This window comes from Cervus canadensis, chromosome 21 (assembly GCF_019320065.1).
Source record: "Cervus canadensis isolate Bull #8, Minnesota chromosome 21, ASM1932006v1, whole genome shotgun sequence".
NCBI classification, from domain to species: Eukaryota; Metazoa; Chordata; class Mammalia; order Artiodactyla; family Cervidae; genus Cervus; species Cervus canadensis.
Genome location: NC_057406.1, coordinates 1543206 through 1561953, shown reverse-complemented (window position 1 = coordinate 1561953; position 18748 = coordinate 1543206). Strand labels below are relative to the sequence as shown.

The 18748-nt window shown below is 62.7% G+C and overlaps 1 protein-coding gene across 2 annotated transcripts in view; it reads left to right on the top strand.

Moving 5' to 3' along the window:
• TAFA5 (TAFA chemokine like family member 5) overlaps positions 1-18748 on the top strand; it is a 173781-nt gene that overhangs the window by 136448 nt on the left and 18585 nt on the right. For both annotated transcript variants that reach the window (XM_043441238.1, XM_043441239.1), the window contains exon 3: positions 9753-9880. In XM_043441238.1, the coding sequence (XP_043297173.1) occupies positions 9753-9880 (128 nt within the window). The remainder of the gene's footprint in view (positions 1-9752; positions 9881-18748) is intronic.

The following is an 18748-nucleotide window of genomic DNA, read 5'->3' as shown; positions in this document are numbered from 1 at the left end:
GCTGGGCGAGCCTTGCAGGTGGGCTGAGCGCAGCCTGCGCCAGCGGCCCTGGCCCCCTTGACCTGGGGGGTAGAGGCTGACAGGCCACCTGAGCCCAGGGGTCCCAGCAGCTGAGCTGTGGCCTCTGCCGCCCCGCCTGCTTCTCTGATGGGCTGGTCCCGGTACCGGGGGAGGACAGGGCCCACAGGGACCCCTCTGTGCCCCGCAGCACAGGGGCCTTTAAACCATCACGGGGACCCGTGCTGTCCCTTAAAGACGTGCGCTTGGTGACCACGTGTGGCTGCGTCAGCTCTTTCCACATCCCCGCCCAGGGCACTCTCTGTTTCTCCTCTGCCTCCTTGCGCGGTTTCCAACAGAACCCACGACACCTCCCCTGTGGGCCCACAGACGGTCCACCCCGTGTCCCTCCATCCTGGGGCCAAGGTCCAGTGGCCACCAGGTGGGCCCCAGAGCTGGGGGCTGGAGCAGGCGTGCGCGGGGCCGGCCCTGCAGGGGGGACGGGTTCTCTGCCCAGAACTCCATCCCTCGGGTGCACCCAGGGGGCCCCGGGCCAGGACAGCAGGGTCTCGGGTCCCTTCGGGTTCTGTATCCTTCTCCCACCCCCTCCCACAGCCCTGCCACCCGCCCCCCAGACCTGGCCCTCCCCCGCCAAATGCATCAGGATGCCTGCCACGCTCCCAGCAGGGACGTCTGGACCCACAGAACATGCTGGAGCCAGGTGGGCAGCCGGGGCTTGTGATTCAAGGCGACGGTGCCTTCACAGACCCCCCTTTCCGGCTGTCAGCCGTAATCAACGTGGCGAAGGCCCGGAGCCTATTTTGGGCCCGTTGGCGGCAATCTCGCGTACCCGGTTCCCGCAAGAGGAGTCGGCACAGCCCAGCGCTGGGGGCGGTGGGGGGGTGAAATCAGTCCTCTGAACTGAGGTGGCTGTGAGCTCAGCCCGCTCACAATCGCAGACCCAGCAGACGCCTGCTGTGTGCTCTGATTATCCGGGACCCAGCGGGGCCCTGGAGCACCCAGAAGCTCCTGATATGTGTGGCGTGGACATCATCTGCGTGAACACCGGAAACCCTTGTGGGGTGGCAGGCAGAGCGCAGACCCCAGCGGTCAGCCTGGGAAGCGACTCCCTGTCCTCGGGCCGCTGACCCAGGCCCAGCCGGCCCCAGGCCGGAGCAGCCCGAGCCGGCACCTGGGTCTCTGGAGAGCCCGCCTGGAGGCCCCTGGAGATGCGAGGCCCCTGGGTTTTCTTGTGGGTCCAGCGCAGTGAGAGTCCCTGGACCCCATCCGTCCTCTGCCGTCGGGATGCTTCTGGGAACAGAGCGGGGGACAAGCCACCACCCCAGCCCGGCAGCCCCGGGTGCTATGGGGGGAGGGTGCTCACACACAGGCCTCCCGGATCGCCTGTGACCCCTGCCAGGGCCGCCCCACCGTGCAGAGCCCCGGAGCCCAGGCCTGGGCTGACCCAGCGAGGAGCAGGGACCCCCGTTTCTGCCCACAGCTCTGCGGTCAGGCGGGTGCTGAGAGGGTGCACCTCTGTGGCGAGACTGACTCAGGCCCGAGGCCATCGTAAAGCTGCTCCCGACCCCCTCCTGTGATGGCCGCAGACCCACCTGCCGGATGCGACTCAGTGCCGGCTCCCCCCGGGGACAGGGGACGGAGGACACGGAGAGGCCTCCAGCCTGACCGGCCGCAACTGAGACATCCGAGAAGGTCGTCCGAGGCACGCGCAGGGTCTCATCCACCTGCTGGGCAGCCCGGCCACACATGTCCAGCACCGTGGAGATGCTCAGACCCTCGATCTCGTCATTCCCCTCTCAGGAGTGCGTCCTGAGAAAAGAATTCCAAACAAGGGGGATGTTGTGATGAGGGCCGAGCTGAGCTGCTCTCTCTCGGGAACGGCGTGGCGGACGGTGGGGGGACTGAGCTGGCCTTGGCCGGTGCCTCCGCGGAGCAGGACCGCGGGCCAGCAGAGCTGGGGCGGGGGGAGGTGGGGGCAGGCGGCTGTGTGGGGACCCGTAACCGTGCCTGGGGGCGGGGGTGGGCGTCCTCACTGTGGCTGGGCTGCCCCTGAGAGCGTGGGACGCTGGCACAGACAGCCAGGACCCGGTGCCCCCCGCCCCTGCCAGCCACCCGCCCGCAGGAGCTGGCGCTGTGAGCTGGCCGCTATCTTTGCTGTCCCAGCCTGTGATGACCCTGAGAGCATGGACCGCGGCGGGGCGGGAGGCCGGGGGTGCCCTGGCCAGCTGGTTCTGATTGGCTCTTACGTCAGCTCCATCCTTGCAGCAGCCCCCCAACCCCCACCCCCTAGGCGCCTTCATCCTACGGGCGGTGAGGAAACGGAGGCCCCAGACGGGGCAGGCGGCTCTCCCGCGGGCGCGGCTGTGAGCAGCAGAGCTGGGACTCGGCCCGCGTGGTGGGCGGGAGGGGGTTCGGGCTCTGAACGCCCCGGCCTCCCCTCTGGGCGGGTCACGTTCCTCCTGCCGGCCGGCCCGCCCGGGGAGCCGGTCCTGGCCTTGTCCATGTGGAGTCAGAGAGAGGGGCCCGCGGTCAGGCCGAGCAGACTCCAGTCCCCGCCTCACCCCTCTGGCAGCTCTGTGACCCGGGCACAGGTCCTGACCTCTCTGAGCTCCCGCGTCCCCACACATGATGAGGGAATCGGACAGATCGCCTCCTCGTGAGTGATGGCCAGCCGTCCGTCCACCCGCAAGGGAGCCTGTGCATCCCTGGGAGGAGCAGCAAGCCGGCCCCCTGGTCAGCAGAGCCCGCGAGGCCCCGCAGCTTCATCCGGAGCCCCCAGGAGACCCGGCCTGCTCGGCCCCCAGCTGGGCTCACTGGGTGTGCCTGGGCTTTGACGTTTCAAACGGGAGTTTCTGGAAGGCAGAGGCTGCTTCTGAGTGGGCGAGGGTACAATGGATCTCTCCCAGAAGCGTGCAGGTCCCAGCGGGTGTTACGGTGGCTGGAGTTTTCCTGAGCCCAGGGCCGCCCATCTCCGGGGGGTGCAGGGAGACCAGAGCCCATCGGAAGGCCCAGCTGGGCCTTCTCGTCTCCCCAGGCCGGGTGGGGCCTCCCTGTGCAGGCCTCCAGCCCCCTCCTCGGATTCCTCCTGCCCCGGGAGGGCTGGCCCGACAGTGGCCTGGCAGGGAAGACCCTTAAACAGCGCCCCCCCCCGCACCCTCTAACACCCCCCCTAGGTGCCCTCTAACCTCCAACCCCCCAGGCCTTCCTGCCACAGCTGGTGACCCTCCCAGAAGGGGCCCTCACGTGCTGCCCTGAGGAGCAGAAAGACGGGCCTTCTGGGGACCCTCCAAATATTCCTGCAGCAAAACATCTCGATTCCATCCTCAGGGCCTGTGCCAGCCCCTCCTGTGGTGGACTCTTCTGGAAACCTGTGTACATCTCAGTTATGTCTGACCCCCATGGGCTGTGTGTGTATATAGTTAGTGTCTCTATGCTCATATTAAATGCCAGCCGCCCCTTCCCCCACGTGTGGATGTGGCCTGACCCCTCCATCACCAGCGAGACCTGGGGGACTTTGGGGCCAGGGATGTCGCTGCTAGATGCAGCCTCCCCATCTTGGACAGACGCGGTCCCTTTATGACTGCATCTGAGAGTGTGGCCGGAGATTTCTGGAATCCCACTGGTTTTGTTCTGGATGATGCATTTTTCCGAGCTGTTGAGTAAAGTAAGCAGATTCGTGTGTTAATGGAAATGAAGAAACAGTTTATTCCGAAGGGAACCATGCAATTTATGAGCAGCAAAGGGCGCGGGCGTCGAGCGGAGCAGCATGGTCTCTGTGATCCCGGGCCAATTAGCGCCGCGCGTCCCCGTCCATCTGTCCAGACTCCGGAGGGCGGCACGCTCGTTGCCACAGTTGCTGTCCAAGCAAGCGTGCCAGCCGCCAGACCCGGGTGGCTTCAAGGTCGTCCTGCTTGTCCAGGTCCTTAGTTTTGTGGGAGCGGACGGGGGGAGGGCCAGCAAGTGCGTCTGGAAGGGGTGCGTTTCTGAGCTTCCCTGTCTTTGGAGCTTGTGTGTGCTGTGAGCAGAAGGGGGTTCCAGAATTGCACATGTCCTGGTGGGGAAGGGCAGGGGCTGCAAATCCATGCAGCTCATCCCTGCAAGAGAGCTTCAGGTGTCACACAGGGGCACATCTGTGCACACCACATATGGGTGTGTGCACGCGCACGCACACACACACATATACACAAACACACCCACTGGGGTCAACAGTTGGACACACAGCCTCCATAGGAGGCTCTCATGGCTGGTGAGCTGATTGGTCTGAGGTCCACTCAGACCTTCCTCACATCCTCGAGACCGTGGTCTGGAGGGTTGAGAGCAGTCAAAGGGGGTGCTTGGCCCAGTCGAGGAGCATGCTGGGGAAAGCTCAGGGTCCTCTCTGAGCAGAGTGAGTCCGGGCTCAGGTCCTTCCTGCAGCTTCTGCCTCAGTCCTGGCCCCTCCCACATTTTTTCTGCCTCACGTGGGCTGTCCTTTTTCCTGAGATGGAAAATTCCAGAGTGGTGGCCCTGAAGGGTGGACACTGCCACTCCAAAGCCAGCTGGGACCCCTCACGGGCCCGGTGAGGGCAAGCACTCAGGAGCTGTCTGCAGATAAGACAAAGGCTCAGTCTCATGGGCCTTCCCAGGAGAGATGCTGCTAGTCTCTGCTGGTTAAGCCCAACTCTGGGTGTTCCGCAGGTTCCAGAGAAATGGCACGTGTGAAGCCCCACTAGCTTTTTAGGGTGTAATGCTCTCAAGAAAAGCCCCATCTCTCACGGGCTGGCCACGGATCTGAGTGAATTTGGCCCCAAATTCTGCTGATCCCAGGTGGCTGATCTTCAGAGTGGGGGTTCCAGGGGTGGGAGGTACATTCATCTCTTAAGGAGGAAGGAGCTGGCTCCCCCAGGAGGCTCCGAGGCAGGTGTGCTGGGTCCCTGTGGTCCCCCAGGCGTGGGCACCTGTCCTGAGGGTCCCCGCTTGGGTTCTGCATGGGCCCTGTGCTGCCCTGTCCCTTGAATCTGCGGCACTCCATCTTCTCTTGGAGACGTCCACAGGCCCCTCTGCGGCCCCGTCACCCTGCGGCCCTTGGGGTCTGTCTCTGAGTCCAGGCACGGTTTACCCCCACAGTTTTGGCAAACTGGCCCTTTAGCCGATTGACCGGGACCTGCCTCAGCCAGTCCGTGATGTGTTCACGACCTGCCCCCAGGCCGGGCCACCCGCTTCTCAGCGCCTTGGACACCCCGGGCCCTGCCCTGCTCCCCTCCCAGGCTCCAGGTCCCTCCCTGCCCCAGACGCTGGCCCTCTGTGTCCCAGGAGGTGTGTTCTGTCCTTCACGAGCACCGGGGCTGCAGGGGCAGCTTCCTTCTAGGAAGACGGAGGCTGGGAAGGAGGCTCTGGGCCTGGAATTACCTGGGTATTCACACCGAGGGGGACTCGGAGAGGAGGAGCCAGTCTCGGCCTGCCCCCACACGGCTGCAGGAGGGAAGGGTGACCTTGCAGGCTGACATTCTCACATGCACCCTGTGGACATGAGTGCATGTGCAGAAGTGCTTGTGAGTGCATGTGCAGAAGTGCTTGTGTGTGCATGTGCAGACTGTGCTGTGCAAGCATGTGAGACATGCATGTGCAAGTGCTGCCGGTGCAGACGCATGTGCATGTGCAAACATGTGTACTCATGTGCAAATGTGTGTGGTGTGTGCTAACATGTGTGCAATTGTGTGCACAAGTGCATGTGGTGTGCAAGTGTGTGTGCATGCAGATGTGTGATGTGTAGACATGTGTGTGCAAGCATGTGCAAGTGTTGTGTGTGCAGATGTGTGTTTGCAGATGTGTGTGCTCACACGCAAGCATTTGTGTGTATGCAAATGTGTGCAAGTGTGTCTGCAAGTGCATGTGGGTGTGCATGCAGATGTGTGTGAGTGCAAGTATATGTGCAGTTGTGTGTGCGTTGTGTGCAAACATGTGTGCATGTGCAAATGTGTGTGTGTGAGGCGGAAGGAGAGGAGTGTGACCAGGTCCCCGGGTGCAGCGCCCGTCATAGGCTCTGGTTGGCAGAGCTGGTCCGTCTTGGGCCCCGAGGCCCAGCCTGGACGGACCCACCCTCCCCTGTGCCTCGGAAAGACACTGGGTATGCAGCCACAGGAGACCCACGCCCTGGGCCTGCAGAGGCTGAGGGCCCCCGGTCGTGACACCGGAATGGGCTGTTCTGTGGTGCCCAGCTGTCGTCCACGTCACTCTGCTCGCTGGACCCCCTCCGCCCCAGGGAATGCCCTCCCCAGCTGAGAGCTGCCATGACGTCAGGACCAGAGATGAGGTGGTGACGTGTGGGCATGAAAGGCCCCTTTGTCCCTGGAACACGGTGGCCCAGCCCTGCACCACTGACTCCCCCCACAGGAAGTGGGCTGGGGCTGGCTGAGCCGAGCTCCCAAGGCCGACAGAAGGCCTTGTGTGGTCGGTACTGGCCGGCCAGCGCCCTCAGCGGGGCCAGTGCCCACACGCCAGGCCACCTCGCTGGGTGGGGACGGGGTGGTGGTCAGGGAATCAGTGTGTCTGTTTGTCTTGCAGACACATCCATGTGCCTGCTGCCTGCCAGGCAGGCCCACACGGTGGCCCCGCATGTGTGGTGGGGATGTGTGTGCTCAAGCATCCATGTGTGTGAGTGCAAGCTGTGTCACTTCAGTCGTGTCCGACTCTCTGCAGTCCTGCGGACTGCAGCCCGCCAGGCTCCTCTGTCCATGGGACTCTCCAGACAAGAATCCTGGAGTGGGTTGCCATGCCCTCCCCCAGGGGATCTTCCCCGACACAGGGGTTGAACCCATGTCTCTTGCGTCTCCTGCCTTGACAGGCGAGTTCTTTACCACTAGCACCAGCTGGGAAGCCCCCACATTCATGTGCATGTGTGTGCATGTCTGTGCATGTAGCCGTGCATACGTGAGCTGTTTCCCACATACAGGCGTGTGCATGTGCTCCATCTAGGACCCTGCATCCTTGTGCCGGTTTCCACATGTGCAAGTGTGTGTGTGTGAACATGTGTCCCGGCTCTGTGCCTGCAGCCTGGGCAGGACCTGTGTCCCTCCCCTACCTTAAGGCCCTGGGGCCCCCGCCCCGCAAGCGTTCCTCCCTCCCCCTGACCTTCAAATGTCCCGTCATGTCTGTGGGGCTCCCCCATGACCGTGGGGGCTCTGTGGCCCCATCTCCCAAAGGGGATGCAGGCTTGGGGTAAGCAGCCCCCACGTGAGCTTCAGGCAAGATGAACGGGGCTCATGGCCTTGACCAAGGGCCTGGAGCTGTGCCCACTGCAGCCTGGGGGCGGCCTCCAGGGGACCAGCGGGCGTCCCAGCGCTTGGCTGTGGGGAGGCTGGCTCTGTCTCCCCCAGCATCTGTCCAACGTCTCCAGCACCACGGTCAGCGGCCGAGAGTGGCTTCTGTCCTCACTCGACAGTGAAGGACGTGTGTCTGGGGCGTGGACTGGCCGAGCCCTGGGCCGGCTTCTCCTGTATCCCCACGGTCGCTGAGCTTCCCGGGGAGGACGAAGCCCATGGTGGGTTGAGGGGGGCACCCCGGGCTCAAGGTCCCGGCTGGCACAGCAGGGCAGACTGAACCCATCCCCTCTCCGTCATCTGGTCCTGCAGACCAGCCAGGGCAGCATCGACGTCAGAACCAGGCCTCTGATGTTGCCCCCTGGTCTGCGATGACTGCTTTCTGGATGGCTGTGGCCTCTCCAAGCAGGGCCCGACCCCAGCCTCCTTGCCTCCAGGTCCACATGTCCCTCTTGCAACTGGAGAGCAGGCCTGTTGCCTGAGAAGGCCAAGTTCCTGCTCTGGTCCCTGGGCACACCAGGGGCTGGGTCCCCGCCCCACCCCGCCCCACCCCGCCCCACCCCGCCCTGTGATGGAGGTCTCTGAGCTGGGCACAGTGGTCTGGCAGCGTCTTCCTGGGCGTAGCCCCGGGACACAGAGGGGAGCACAGATTCAGACTTTTCTAACCACACATGAGCCTCTTGTCACCCAGTCTGTCTTGGTTGATCCCAGAGAAACCCTCCCTTCTTTCTCTAATTCGTCTCCATCTTCTCTGTGCTGTGCACGTAGGACTTCAAGGGACTGGCAGGGTGTGTGTTTCAATCTCGTTGCTTCTTCATGGGTTTAAGGTTTGCGCTTGTTGCAATGACAAGGTTTTTGTGTATCTTTTACTGGGCTGGGGACTTCCGCAGGAATGAAGGGCAGACGAGGAGAGGAGGCCCCAGGGGGACGTGCTGGGGAGCGCAGCCGTCTGTCCCCACCGGTCTGGGGGCTCTGAGGGGCAGGAGGTGGTGGGTGGCCTTTGTCATGTGTCTTGGAGCCGTTTCTGGGGCCCCCCACACCCGCTGGGGGAGCAGAGCCCGTCTCCTCCTCCGCAGGAGCTGCCGCTCAGCTGGACTGTTTTTCCGCTCTGACTTCAGCTGGATGAGGGGCTTTTCTGAGCCGTGAGGTCTCCCGGGCCGTCTGTGCTCACACTCAGGCTGCAGTGACAACTGGAGGCCGTGGGGCTCGAGCAGCAGAAATTCCTTTTCTTGCAGCTCCGGAGACGGGAGGCTGTGGTGCAAGGGCCACTGACGGGCCCCTGGCAGGACCTCTTCCTGACTGTGTCCGCACGGGGAAGGTTGGTCTCGCTGAGGTTGCTTCTCTTTTAAGGGCACCAACGCGGTGGGGGGAGGCCCCACCCTTGTGACTTCGTTTAACCTCAGCTGAATGGGATCGCTGAAGATCCCGTCTCCAAGCCCAGCCACCCTGGGGTCACTCTGTGACTGTGGTGGGTCACAGTTCCGTCCATAGCTCGGCCCAGAAAGGAGCTGGTCTCAGGATGACTGACCAGTAACCGTGGACAGTGAGATACCCGGGGTGGGGCCGTGGGGCAGCACAGCCCACAGGGCCCTCCGCTGTGCCCAGGGTGGGCACCACTAATTGGCCCCAGGACGCTCTCCCCTGCGTTCAGGCAGCTCCTGCTCATCTGTCAGAACTGGCACCAAGGGGTCACCTGGGATACCATCCTTGTCTGTCTTCCAGACCACCTCCCAGGGCACCTGTTGTTAAGACTCACCGAATCCTGCTCCCCTGCAGAGGCCCCAAGGCCCAGGCCCCCACGGGGTGAGGCCCCCCAGGCCCCCTGTCGCCTATGCAGGGACAGTCACAGCCGTCAGGGCTGGTGGTATGCCTGGTGGCCTCTGCAAAGAGAAGTGCAGGATGCCTTAAAAGTTCCTAAGACTGTCGAGGCCCAGGAAGAGCAGCGTGGGGCCCTGTGGGCTACGCCCTGCCTGCCCGTGTCTGCAGCCACCAAAGCGATCGCCTCCGGAAGGACGAGGGTCACTTGGTCCTAATTCAGAAACGACCCGCAGTTCCCAGGTTCCTTTAACGACATGTCCATGAATATGATCTGTGTTCTTTCCATCACATAGCTCCTCCTTCCAGGGTTTCCATCAGTGAGGGGTCCCCAGCTGCAGCCCCCCCGCCCACAGCCACAGAAAGGTGGTGGGTTTCCCAGGAAGAGAGAAACATGATGACTGCTGACCGAGTGACCGAGTGACCGACGGCAGAGCTGTCCCCGGACAGCGAGTGGGTGACTGGGAGCCAGGGCAGGGGCGGCGCCTGGCCAGGCCCCCTGATGGGTCCCAGGGGCTGCCCACCCGGCCTTCCCGTCCCTGAGGCTGGGCCTGGGCACCGGGCAGCATGGGAACAGCCCCCCACCCCCGGCTGGCGCTGACCTCTGTCCTCTGTCCACAGCGCGGATCATTAGGACGAAGCAGTGGTGTGACATGCTCCCGTGTCTGGAGGGGGAGGGCTGCGACCTGCTGATCAACCGGTCAGGCTGGACGTGCACGCAGCCCGGCGGGCGGATAAAGACCACCACGGTATGTACGCAGCCCCCGGGCTGGCCTGGGGTGCGGGGCTTCGGGGGGGCCGAGCAGGCGGGCCGGGGTGGACCCCACACCGGCGACAGCGAGAAGGCGGCCCCTGGCTTCCTGACGCAGGGGGGCTGCCAGCTCTGCGGCCACATGGGTCTGTCCCCTGGCTGCTCAGAGCATCAGGGGGTCACTGAGGGCCCGTCGGCCCGAGAGGCCACACAGAGCACCTCCAGGCCACTCAGCCCACACAAGCTTGTGGGGGGGGGTTGTCTTGTTTTGGGGGGATATCCTTCCAGCCCCAGGCTGCAGGAAAGGTTGGAACCCACAGAGGGGCTTCAGACCCCACCTCTGGGCAGATGGCCTTTAAGAGGAAAGAAAGGGGAGCCGTGGGTCTGATGCAGGTGCCCCCCCGGCCCCAGGCAGGCATTTAGAGCAGAGGCTCTGAGAGGGCCCTGTCCCTCCTGGACCCCACTGAGTGGAGTGCTGGGTCCCCTGCTCACTCCCGTGGGCTGGGAGTCTGATAACGGCAGAGCGGTCCCGGGGATGTTTTCTCTGAGATTCCTTTTCCAAGCGAACATTCCCCCAGCACAGGCTGGGACGGTGAGGGCCAGGGGAGCTGGGGAGCCTGGCCGTGACCCACTGGGACCGCTCTGGGGCTCCACAGGCCCAGCACCCTCAGCGAGCCAATTATCACGCCTCATCCGGGCTCGTCCTCCTGAGGTTTCCATAGAAAGCTGAGGGCTGGCGTGGGCTCCAGGCTACGACGCTCACCTCGATGCCGGGGAGCATTAGGTCAGCGAGCCGGGGCCTCATGGAAGCACCTGGAAGTTCTCTGCTGGCATCCCCAGGCAGAGAGGCGGGGGCCGCGGCCCCTCGGGAGTTAGACCAGAAGAAAACCCACCCCTCCCGCTCTCGCGGCCTCCAAGTGAGTCGCAGGGAGTCTCTCTCAGCAGCTCCATCAAGAGACCAGTCTGGGGAGCTGCTCTGCGGGGAGCCGTGGGTCCCTGCCCCATGGCCGGCCCCGAGGTCAGCGCTGAGCTTGAGTTGGGCCCCTTGGGCACCTTCCGAGGTCAGGGCTGTAAAGCTGATGCAGGCCCCCCGCTGTCCCACGGATGCCTTGGCAGCCGCTTGTGATTGCGGGGATTTGGGCCTGTGGGCCCTGTCGGCAGCCTCCCCCTCGCAGGCCTGGGTGGCGGGAGTCTTGAGCAGGGCGGCCCCTCATGAGTGTCGGAGCCGGGCTGCGGCGAGCATCTCTGGGTCTCCGGTTGGAGCCGCACCCGTGAGCTTGTCTGAGCGTCAGCTGCGCTTGTTTATCTGTGTTTAGCATGGAGGCGGGGACTGTCACCACACCCGTGAGGTGTGCCAGGCTCTGCCAGCCCCTTCCCTGAACCTGCCTCGCCGCTCCCGCAGGGGAAGGGGCTCTGAGCTGGGGCTGCTACCTCCCCTAGAGTCCTGGAGGCAGGTGACCTTTCCAAGGTCCCCATCTGCATGCTGAGCCCTTTGTGGGACGGAGCCTTGGGGACAAGCAGACTGGCACCCCCGGGCCACCAGCCCCAGATCCGTGGGGCCGGGGGTCCATGAGTGGGCGCCCGGGCCTGGGCCAGCCCTGGTGCGGGTGAGGCTGTGTTGGGGGTTTTGAATGAACACCGGAAGAGGGGCCGCTGGGGCAGGGCTCCAGAGGCCCTGGGCGCTGCCGCAGGCTCCCTCGCATGCGCCGGGCAGCACCTGTCTGTGTCGTCACGGTGAATCGGGCGCCCCTCTCATCAAGCCCCCACCCCTCCCGGCGCCCTACCGCGGGGTGGGGGGGGGGGTTCTGAGGCTGGCCCCTCCCCGTGGGCACAGCCCGAGTCCTTGATTTACTCCAAGACCTCTGCTGAGAAGGTGCGGACACGCGTTCATTTCCATCCCCCAGGCCTCCGGGCTCAGAACCGTCATCTCGGTTTTACAGCCGTGAAAACTGCAACTGGGAGAGATAGAGATGCCGATGGCCAGGGGTCGGTGGGCCGTGGAGCTGAGGCTTGAATCTGCCAGGTCTGCGGAATTCAAACGCGGCCCTGGCCTTGCGGGAGCCCTGCGTGTCTCCTGGGGCCCGTGTAGCCCCCCTCCCTGGAGGGTGGGGGGCGCCTGGTGCTAGACCCGGGGGGAGCACGCGATCCCACAGCCCAGGCGGAAGGACCCGGCAGGCGGAAGCACCCGGCACGCATGGGGCCGGTCAGGGAGGGGCGCGCACGCGCAGGGACCCTCGACTTCCTGGGGGGCGGCCCTTCACTCTAAGGCACCCCCGCCCACGTGCTGGCCCTGAGTGTCACAGCCCCGCCCAGGAAGTGGGCTCTGGGTCCTTGCACTGGCAGGTGGCACTGAGCGGCTGGGCGATGACCCTAGGGGGTTGGTGGGCTCCGTCGTCTTCCCAAGAGTCTGCAGAGGTGACCTCGGCCTGCGGAGACCTGTTTTCCAAGCTGTCTTAAACGCTTACCTGAGCTCTTGACCCAAAGTGAAAAGTGAAGGTCGCTCAGTCAGGTCCGACTCTTTGCGACCCCATGGACTATACAGTCCATGGAATTCTCCAGGCCAGAATTCTGGAGTGGGTAGCCTTTCCCTTCTCCAGGGATTGAACCCAGGTCTCCCTCATTGCAGGCGGATTCTTTACCAGCTGAGCCACCAGGGAAGCCCAACAATACTGGAGTGGGTAGCCTATCTCTTCTCCAGCGGATCTTCCCGACCCAGGTATCAAACCGGGGTCTCCTGCATTGCAGGCGGATTCTTTACTAACTGAGTTATAAGGGAAGGCCCGAGCTCTTGACCCAAACGCCTTATAGTTGGAGCACATAATCCTCTTCTAAGATCGAATTGAAGGCCTCTTACAGCTGGCAAATTAACGCTGTGGAGTTTCACATTTTACCATAAATTGGTTTTCCATGGCAGGGACTGGGGGGGCGAGGCTCTAGGAGACCTCAGGATTGCTTGGCCACAAGATTGCTAATTCCACCCCAGCAGCCAGGTCCTCAGCCCAGCTCCCTGCAGCCAGGCTGTGTCGACAAGTCGCCAGCCCCCAGTCCCACCTGGTCATGCCCCAGCTTCTTCTCCATGTGGCCGTGGCTGCTCCCTTCTCCGTGTCCCCAGCAAACTGTGAGCAAGCCAAGGGCAGGCACGAGCTTGGGGGTCTCACCATCCCCATCCCCCATTCAGGTCTTACGTAGATGCTTGTGATCAATTGATGAATTGATTAGCAGAACCCAGGCCCCGGGCGCATGCTGATGCCTGCGTTTCCTGGATCACTGCTTTGCAAAGTGCAGGTCATCACCCCATTAGTGGGTCGTGAAATTAATTTAGTGGATCACGACTAGCATTAAAAGAAGGAGGAAGAAATAGAATAAAACTGCTCGGGTGCATCCACGTCTTGAGGGTGACAGCTGCTGGGTGACACGCACACAGGGCCCCTGGGTGAGGTCACGCGGGTACCAGGGCCAGTTGCCATGGAGACCTGGGGACCCGGGTCCTGGGGGTACTCGGGGTGGGGGCAGCCTGGCTCCTGTGGCTCTCCTGTGATCCCTGTTCCAGGGGCTCCCTTCACAACCTGTCTCTGCTCTGTGACGCTGGTCCGCATGGGGCAAAGTGAAATCGCTGGCCCTCCCAAGGTCACAAGCAGCATCCTCTCCTTGGCAACCAAACAGCCTCCGACAGCAGCTGACTGGGCAGGCGGAAGGGGCGGGCGGGGCTGGGGCCGGTGGGCGTGAGCGCCCCGCCCTTTCGTGGCTTCCGCGCGGACGTGAGTGGCGGAAGCAGTGCCTGCGAGCTGGCGGCGCTCAGGACAATGTGACCTGTGCTCCGTCCACCACGTGCGCTGTCTCCGTATTGAAGCTGCGCCTTGGTAGCTGCTCTAAGGAGCGCCTGCTGGACCAGGACAGGCCAGCTGGTTGAATTCGTCTCTCAAATCAGCGATTAAGCTCCGTGTTTTAATCTTGTGGTGCGTGGACACCATGGTTGGGGGGTGAGCGGCATTCTTGGCCGGGGGATTGAGGGGGGTGTGGTCTGAACAGTCTGCTCAGGGCCTTGGATTTCATGGAAACTCCTGACACCAAGAGCACTTTCCCAGGAGGCACCCTGGGCATCCGAATTCCGCCTGAGCCCAGGTGTCCCTGACTCCGGAGTGCATGGTGGTGAGGTGTGGTCAGGTGCCCAGGGGGCTCCCCTAGATGCCAGGAGAGGAGCCCAGTGGCTTCTGGGTCATCACCCTGCATCCCTCATCTTGTCATGAACCGGCCGTCCCTGGGCCAGGCAGCCACGCTCTCCGCCAGAGCACCCTGCACACTGACCCCAAGTCATCCCAGCTCAGACCGATCCTGCTGTCATTCAACCACACCGAGCATCCAGCCTCCACGGCCCTGGTCCAGGACTGAGGAGCTGGCCCAGCACGGGAGAGGGGGAGCCCTTCCGGTCGTCTGTCCTCACCATCCCAATGACAGCCAGCCTTGTTCAGGCCTCCCCCTTGGGCTCAGTTCAGTTCAGTTGACTGAACTGTCCGACTCCTTGTGACCCCATGAACCGCAGCACACCAGGCCTCCCTGTCCATCACCAACTCCTGGAGTTTACTCAAACCCATGTCCATTGACTCCGTGATGCCATCCAGCCATCTCATCCTCTGTCGTCCCCTTCTCCTCCTGCCCCCAATCCCTCCCAGCATCAGGGTCTTTTCCAACGAGTCAACTCTTCACTTGAGGTGGCCGAAGTATTGGAGTTTCAGCTTCAGCATCAGTCCTTCCAAGGAACACCCAGGACTGATCTCCTTCAGGATGGACTGGTTGGATCTCCTTGCAGTCCAAGGAACTCTCAGGAGTCTTCTCCAACACCACAGTTCAAAAACATCAATTCTTCGGCACTCAGCTTTCTCTATAGTCCAACTCTCACATCCATACATGACCACTGGAAAAACCACAGCCTTGACTAGATGGACCTTTGTTGGCAAAGTAATGTCTCTGCCTTTTAATATGCTGTCTAGATTGGTCATAACTTTTCTTCCAAGGAGCAAGCGTCTTTTAATTTCATGGCTGTAGTCACCATCTGCAGTGATTTTGGAGCCCAAAAAATAAAGTCAGCCACTGTTTCCCCATCTATTTTCCATGAAGTGACGGGACTGGATGCCATGATCTTCGTTTTCTGAATGTTGAGCTTTACTCTCTTTACTGGAGAAGGGAATGGCAAACCACTTCAGTATTCTTGCCTTGGGAACCCTTGGGCTCAGCACCCCCTCATCCCAGGACCTCATGTCTCTTTTTTCTGAAGCTCAGAGCATTTGCAAGGGGCCAGTTGGGAGTCCTAGGAAAGCCCAGCATCAACCTGGAAACGTCTGCACCCTTGGATTCAAAATGTACCAACCGAGGGCTCATGTGTGTCTCCTGTGGCCCCCACTGAGGTTCCCGAGAGGGACTGGCTGGGGCCTGTCCGGGGCAGCGGTGGCTCAGGCCTCCCACCTGCCAGGGTCTGTGTGCCACCCCCCGTCAGGGCTGGACTCGCAGGACAAGGAGGCTCCGGGTCCCTGAGCCCTGGACCCCGCGCACAGGGGCTCAGGCCCTCAAAGGGCATTCGGGGGCACTTTGCAGCTGCCCATGCCAGGCTCTCTTCAGCATGATAGCAAAAGGCGCGCTTCCCACTTCCATGCCCTGGAACGCCTGGGTGGACAGGGACGTGGGGTGGGGGCACAGTCCCCAGCTCGGGGCGGGTGGGAGATGGGGCAGCCGCAAAGCCAAGCAGGGCAGGCCCGTGATCTCGGGGACCCAGGGGGCTGAACCCCCGAGGAGCTGCTGGCCGGGCCTGCCCTTGGACCCCCGGCCTCAGGAGCCAGCATGCAGGGCCCCCGCCTGTGGAGTGGAGGCACCAGCCCGGGGGCTGTGTGCCCCGTGGGAGCCTGGACCCCAAAAGGCTCATGCCTGGATGACTCACAGGTGGCCGCCTCTGGGCCCCGGAAGGCCAGCGCTGAGTGAAGAGGAACATCCCGAGATGTGAGACCCACCCGCTCCCAGGGACACAGGCAGGGCGTGGGGCCTCTTTCCAGCAAACCCGGGGTCTCAGCTTCCCACCGCTGCTGTGGCCGGTGACCACGCTGGGTGACCCACGGCCGCAGAGACCTTCCTTCACAGCGTGGAGGCCACAGGTTCAAGGTCAACAGTCCTTCCAATCTTGAGGTTTGCCTGTGGCCCCGGGCTGAGGCCACGTCCCTCCACGAAGGCGCCGGCTCCTCCCTGGGCAGCTGAGCTCCCCTCTTTCCTCCCGTAGAGACGCCAGCATCACATGTGGGGCCCACCCTCCCCAAGGGGTGATTTCATCCCAAAGTCCTTAACTTGCTCCGTCTTAAAGACCCAGTTCCGAAGAAGGTCGTATTCTGACGTTCCGGGAGGACGAAAACTTGGTGGGAGGACTCTCTGCCACCCCCCAGCCAGCCAAGACCAGTGCAGAAGCTTGGGTGCTGAGAGCTGGGGCCCAAGGCCCCCTGTGACGCCCGCATCCATTTGTTCAGTTTCAAGCGGCAGGATCCTCACCAGTGGGAGGAGAGAGAGGACAGACACACAGAAGCTGAAGGCGGGGGCGAAGGGCTCAGAGGAGAAGGAGCACCCAGGCCACGGAGAAGAGGTGGCTCAGACACCAGATGCGTGGTGAGCCAGCCAGGCTCGCGGCCGAGGGCGCTCACCCCCCACCACGCCCGTGGCAGGCTGCGGTTTCCTGGAAGGACGACTTGCTTCGAGAACTGTGAGACTCAGGTCACACACCTGCACACACACACGTGATGAGTGTATCTGTCTTTGCAGACAGCACCTACCTGTATGAGTGTGCGTGTGTAACAGAATTTGGTAAAACTCTGGCAAATGTGTGGGACATAAAATTGAAGAGACCTCATAAAGCCAGGAGGAGAACTTAAAAAAAAAAGAAGTAGGAAGTACGAAAGAAAAAAAAATACATTAGAGGATCGATTCAGGGGGTCTAGAGACTACAAGATCCAAAAATAGAGACAAATGAAGAAGGAATTATCAAAGAAGTGTTTTCTAAAGAAATTCCCAGGACTCAAAGCCTGGGTTTCCAGTGTGCAGGGACTCACCGCCGGCCGGAAATGAGTGAAGAAAGCCCCGTCCCGAGGCGTGTCAGCGTGAAATCTCAAGCCCGTGGAGATGAAAACAGCGTCCTGAAAACTCAGAGGGAAAAAAATAGGTCACTTACAAAGATACAGACATCAGAGTGGATCTGGCTTCTCAGCTGAAGCGCTCGGAGCTGGAAAACAGCAGCCCAGACCTTCCAGAGCGGGGACCCGGTGGATTTCCACGCCAGCCCTGAGTTCACGGGGCGGGGCGGGGGCCGCCAGCCTGGAGTCCGTAACTGGGACGGTCCTCCCGGGCTCAGGAGCCGTGGGCCTGCTCCCCACTCTGGGAGCCCCGTCCTCGGGAGGCTGTGGATGAAGTGGTCCACGGGGATGAGGATGAAGGGAACCCGGGACACCATGCACCCCCAGCACAGGCCACGGCGGCCAGACAGGCCCCAGGAGGGCTCCTCCTGGGAGGACAGTGTGGGCCACCCTGAAGATGCTTCCAGAAAGTTGTGGGTAGACCCCTCATGCACAGGAGTCAGGCAGTGGAACACCTTGAAGATTCCCCAGGAAAACCAGAAGGGAAACCATCCCAGGATGCAGCACAGAGACTTCTGTGGTGCCCAGGAGGAGACCCAGGGGCACCCGGCGGGTGCAAGGGGTGGGGAGGAGAGATGAGCGTCAGGAAGGTCGGGTGGCCTCGTCCTGACCCCTCCTGGCTGCACACAGCAGGCCTGGCCATGCACAGGTAACAAGGACCAAGAGTCACTGAGGACAGAGGCGGCCAGGTGGCGGGTCCTCAGCATCCCTGTGGGGGCGGTGTGGAGGCCCCCGAGCAGGGAAGGTGGCGGCCGTGGTCCTGGAGGGAGCCCAGAGGTCCTGGCAGCTGACATCCACCCTGGGTGGCTGACCGCGCGTTGGGTGAAGGATGTGGTTCAGGGCCTGGGGGCCCTGCACTGTGCCCTTTGCCCCATCCCCAGCCTCCCCGGGGAGCCGTGCCTTCGCGTTCTCCCCAGAGCACAGCTTGACTGGGCTCTGGGTTCCCGTCTGGTCCACAGGGTGCCCCCAACCCTCCCAGGCACCCCCCAGGCCCCTGGGCACCCAGGAGCTCCCACCACCTTTCTGATGCGCTGTGGTGTCTGGGGGTGACCTGCTGCTTTGCTGTCTCCTGTGTGAGTCCTTCCCTCCTTCCCTGGGAAGGGGGCTCCTTCCACGGTCAAGGTGGCAGGGCCTTGTCCCCCCGGGCCAGGACTTTGGGGGCATTGTGGGCGGTGCGTCATTCCCCGGACCGACACCCTGCAGGCCTCAATCCCGTCACAGCTGAAGGCCCTCTCCCGCACCATCTGGCCATCCGTCCACTGTCGGCCCAGGTCAGCCCACCCCGGGCCCCGGGAGCAGTGGACTCTGTCCCCTTCACGGAGGAACACGCGCTTGGCCTGTCTCACAACCCAGGGCTTCCGGGCCTCAGCCTCCCAGCTGGGGGTGGGTCTCCACGGACGGGGCTGTCCCGGCCCAGCCAGGGCTCCTGCAGACGTTTCGTGACGTCAGTTTCCTCTCTGCTCCCAAGCGGGCCGGCCCAGCAGTTAGAAGCGTTTGTCGCTGAGCCTTCCCACTTTGTTGTTGCTCAGTCGCTCAGACTGAGGTCCTGGTGCAGTCTGGTCCTGGTGCCTGACTCTCTGCGGCCCCATGGACTGCAGCACGCCAGGCCTCCCTGTCCATCACCATCTCCCGGAGTTGACTCAAACTCACGTCCATGGAGTCAGTGATGCCACCCAACCCTCTCATCCTCTATCACCACCTTCCCA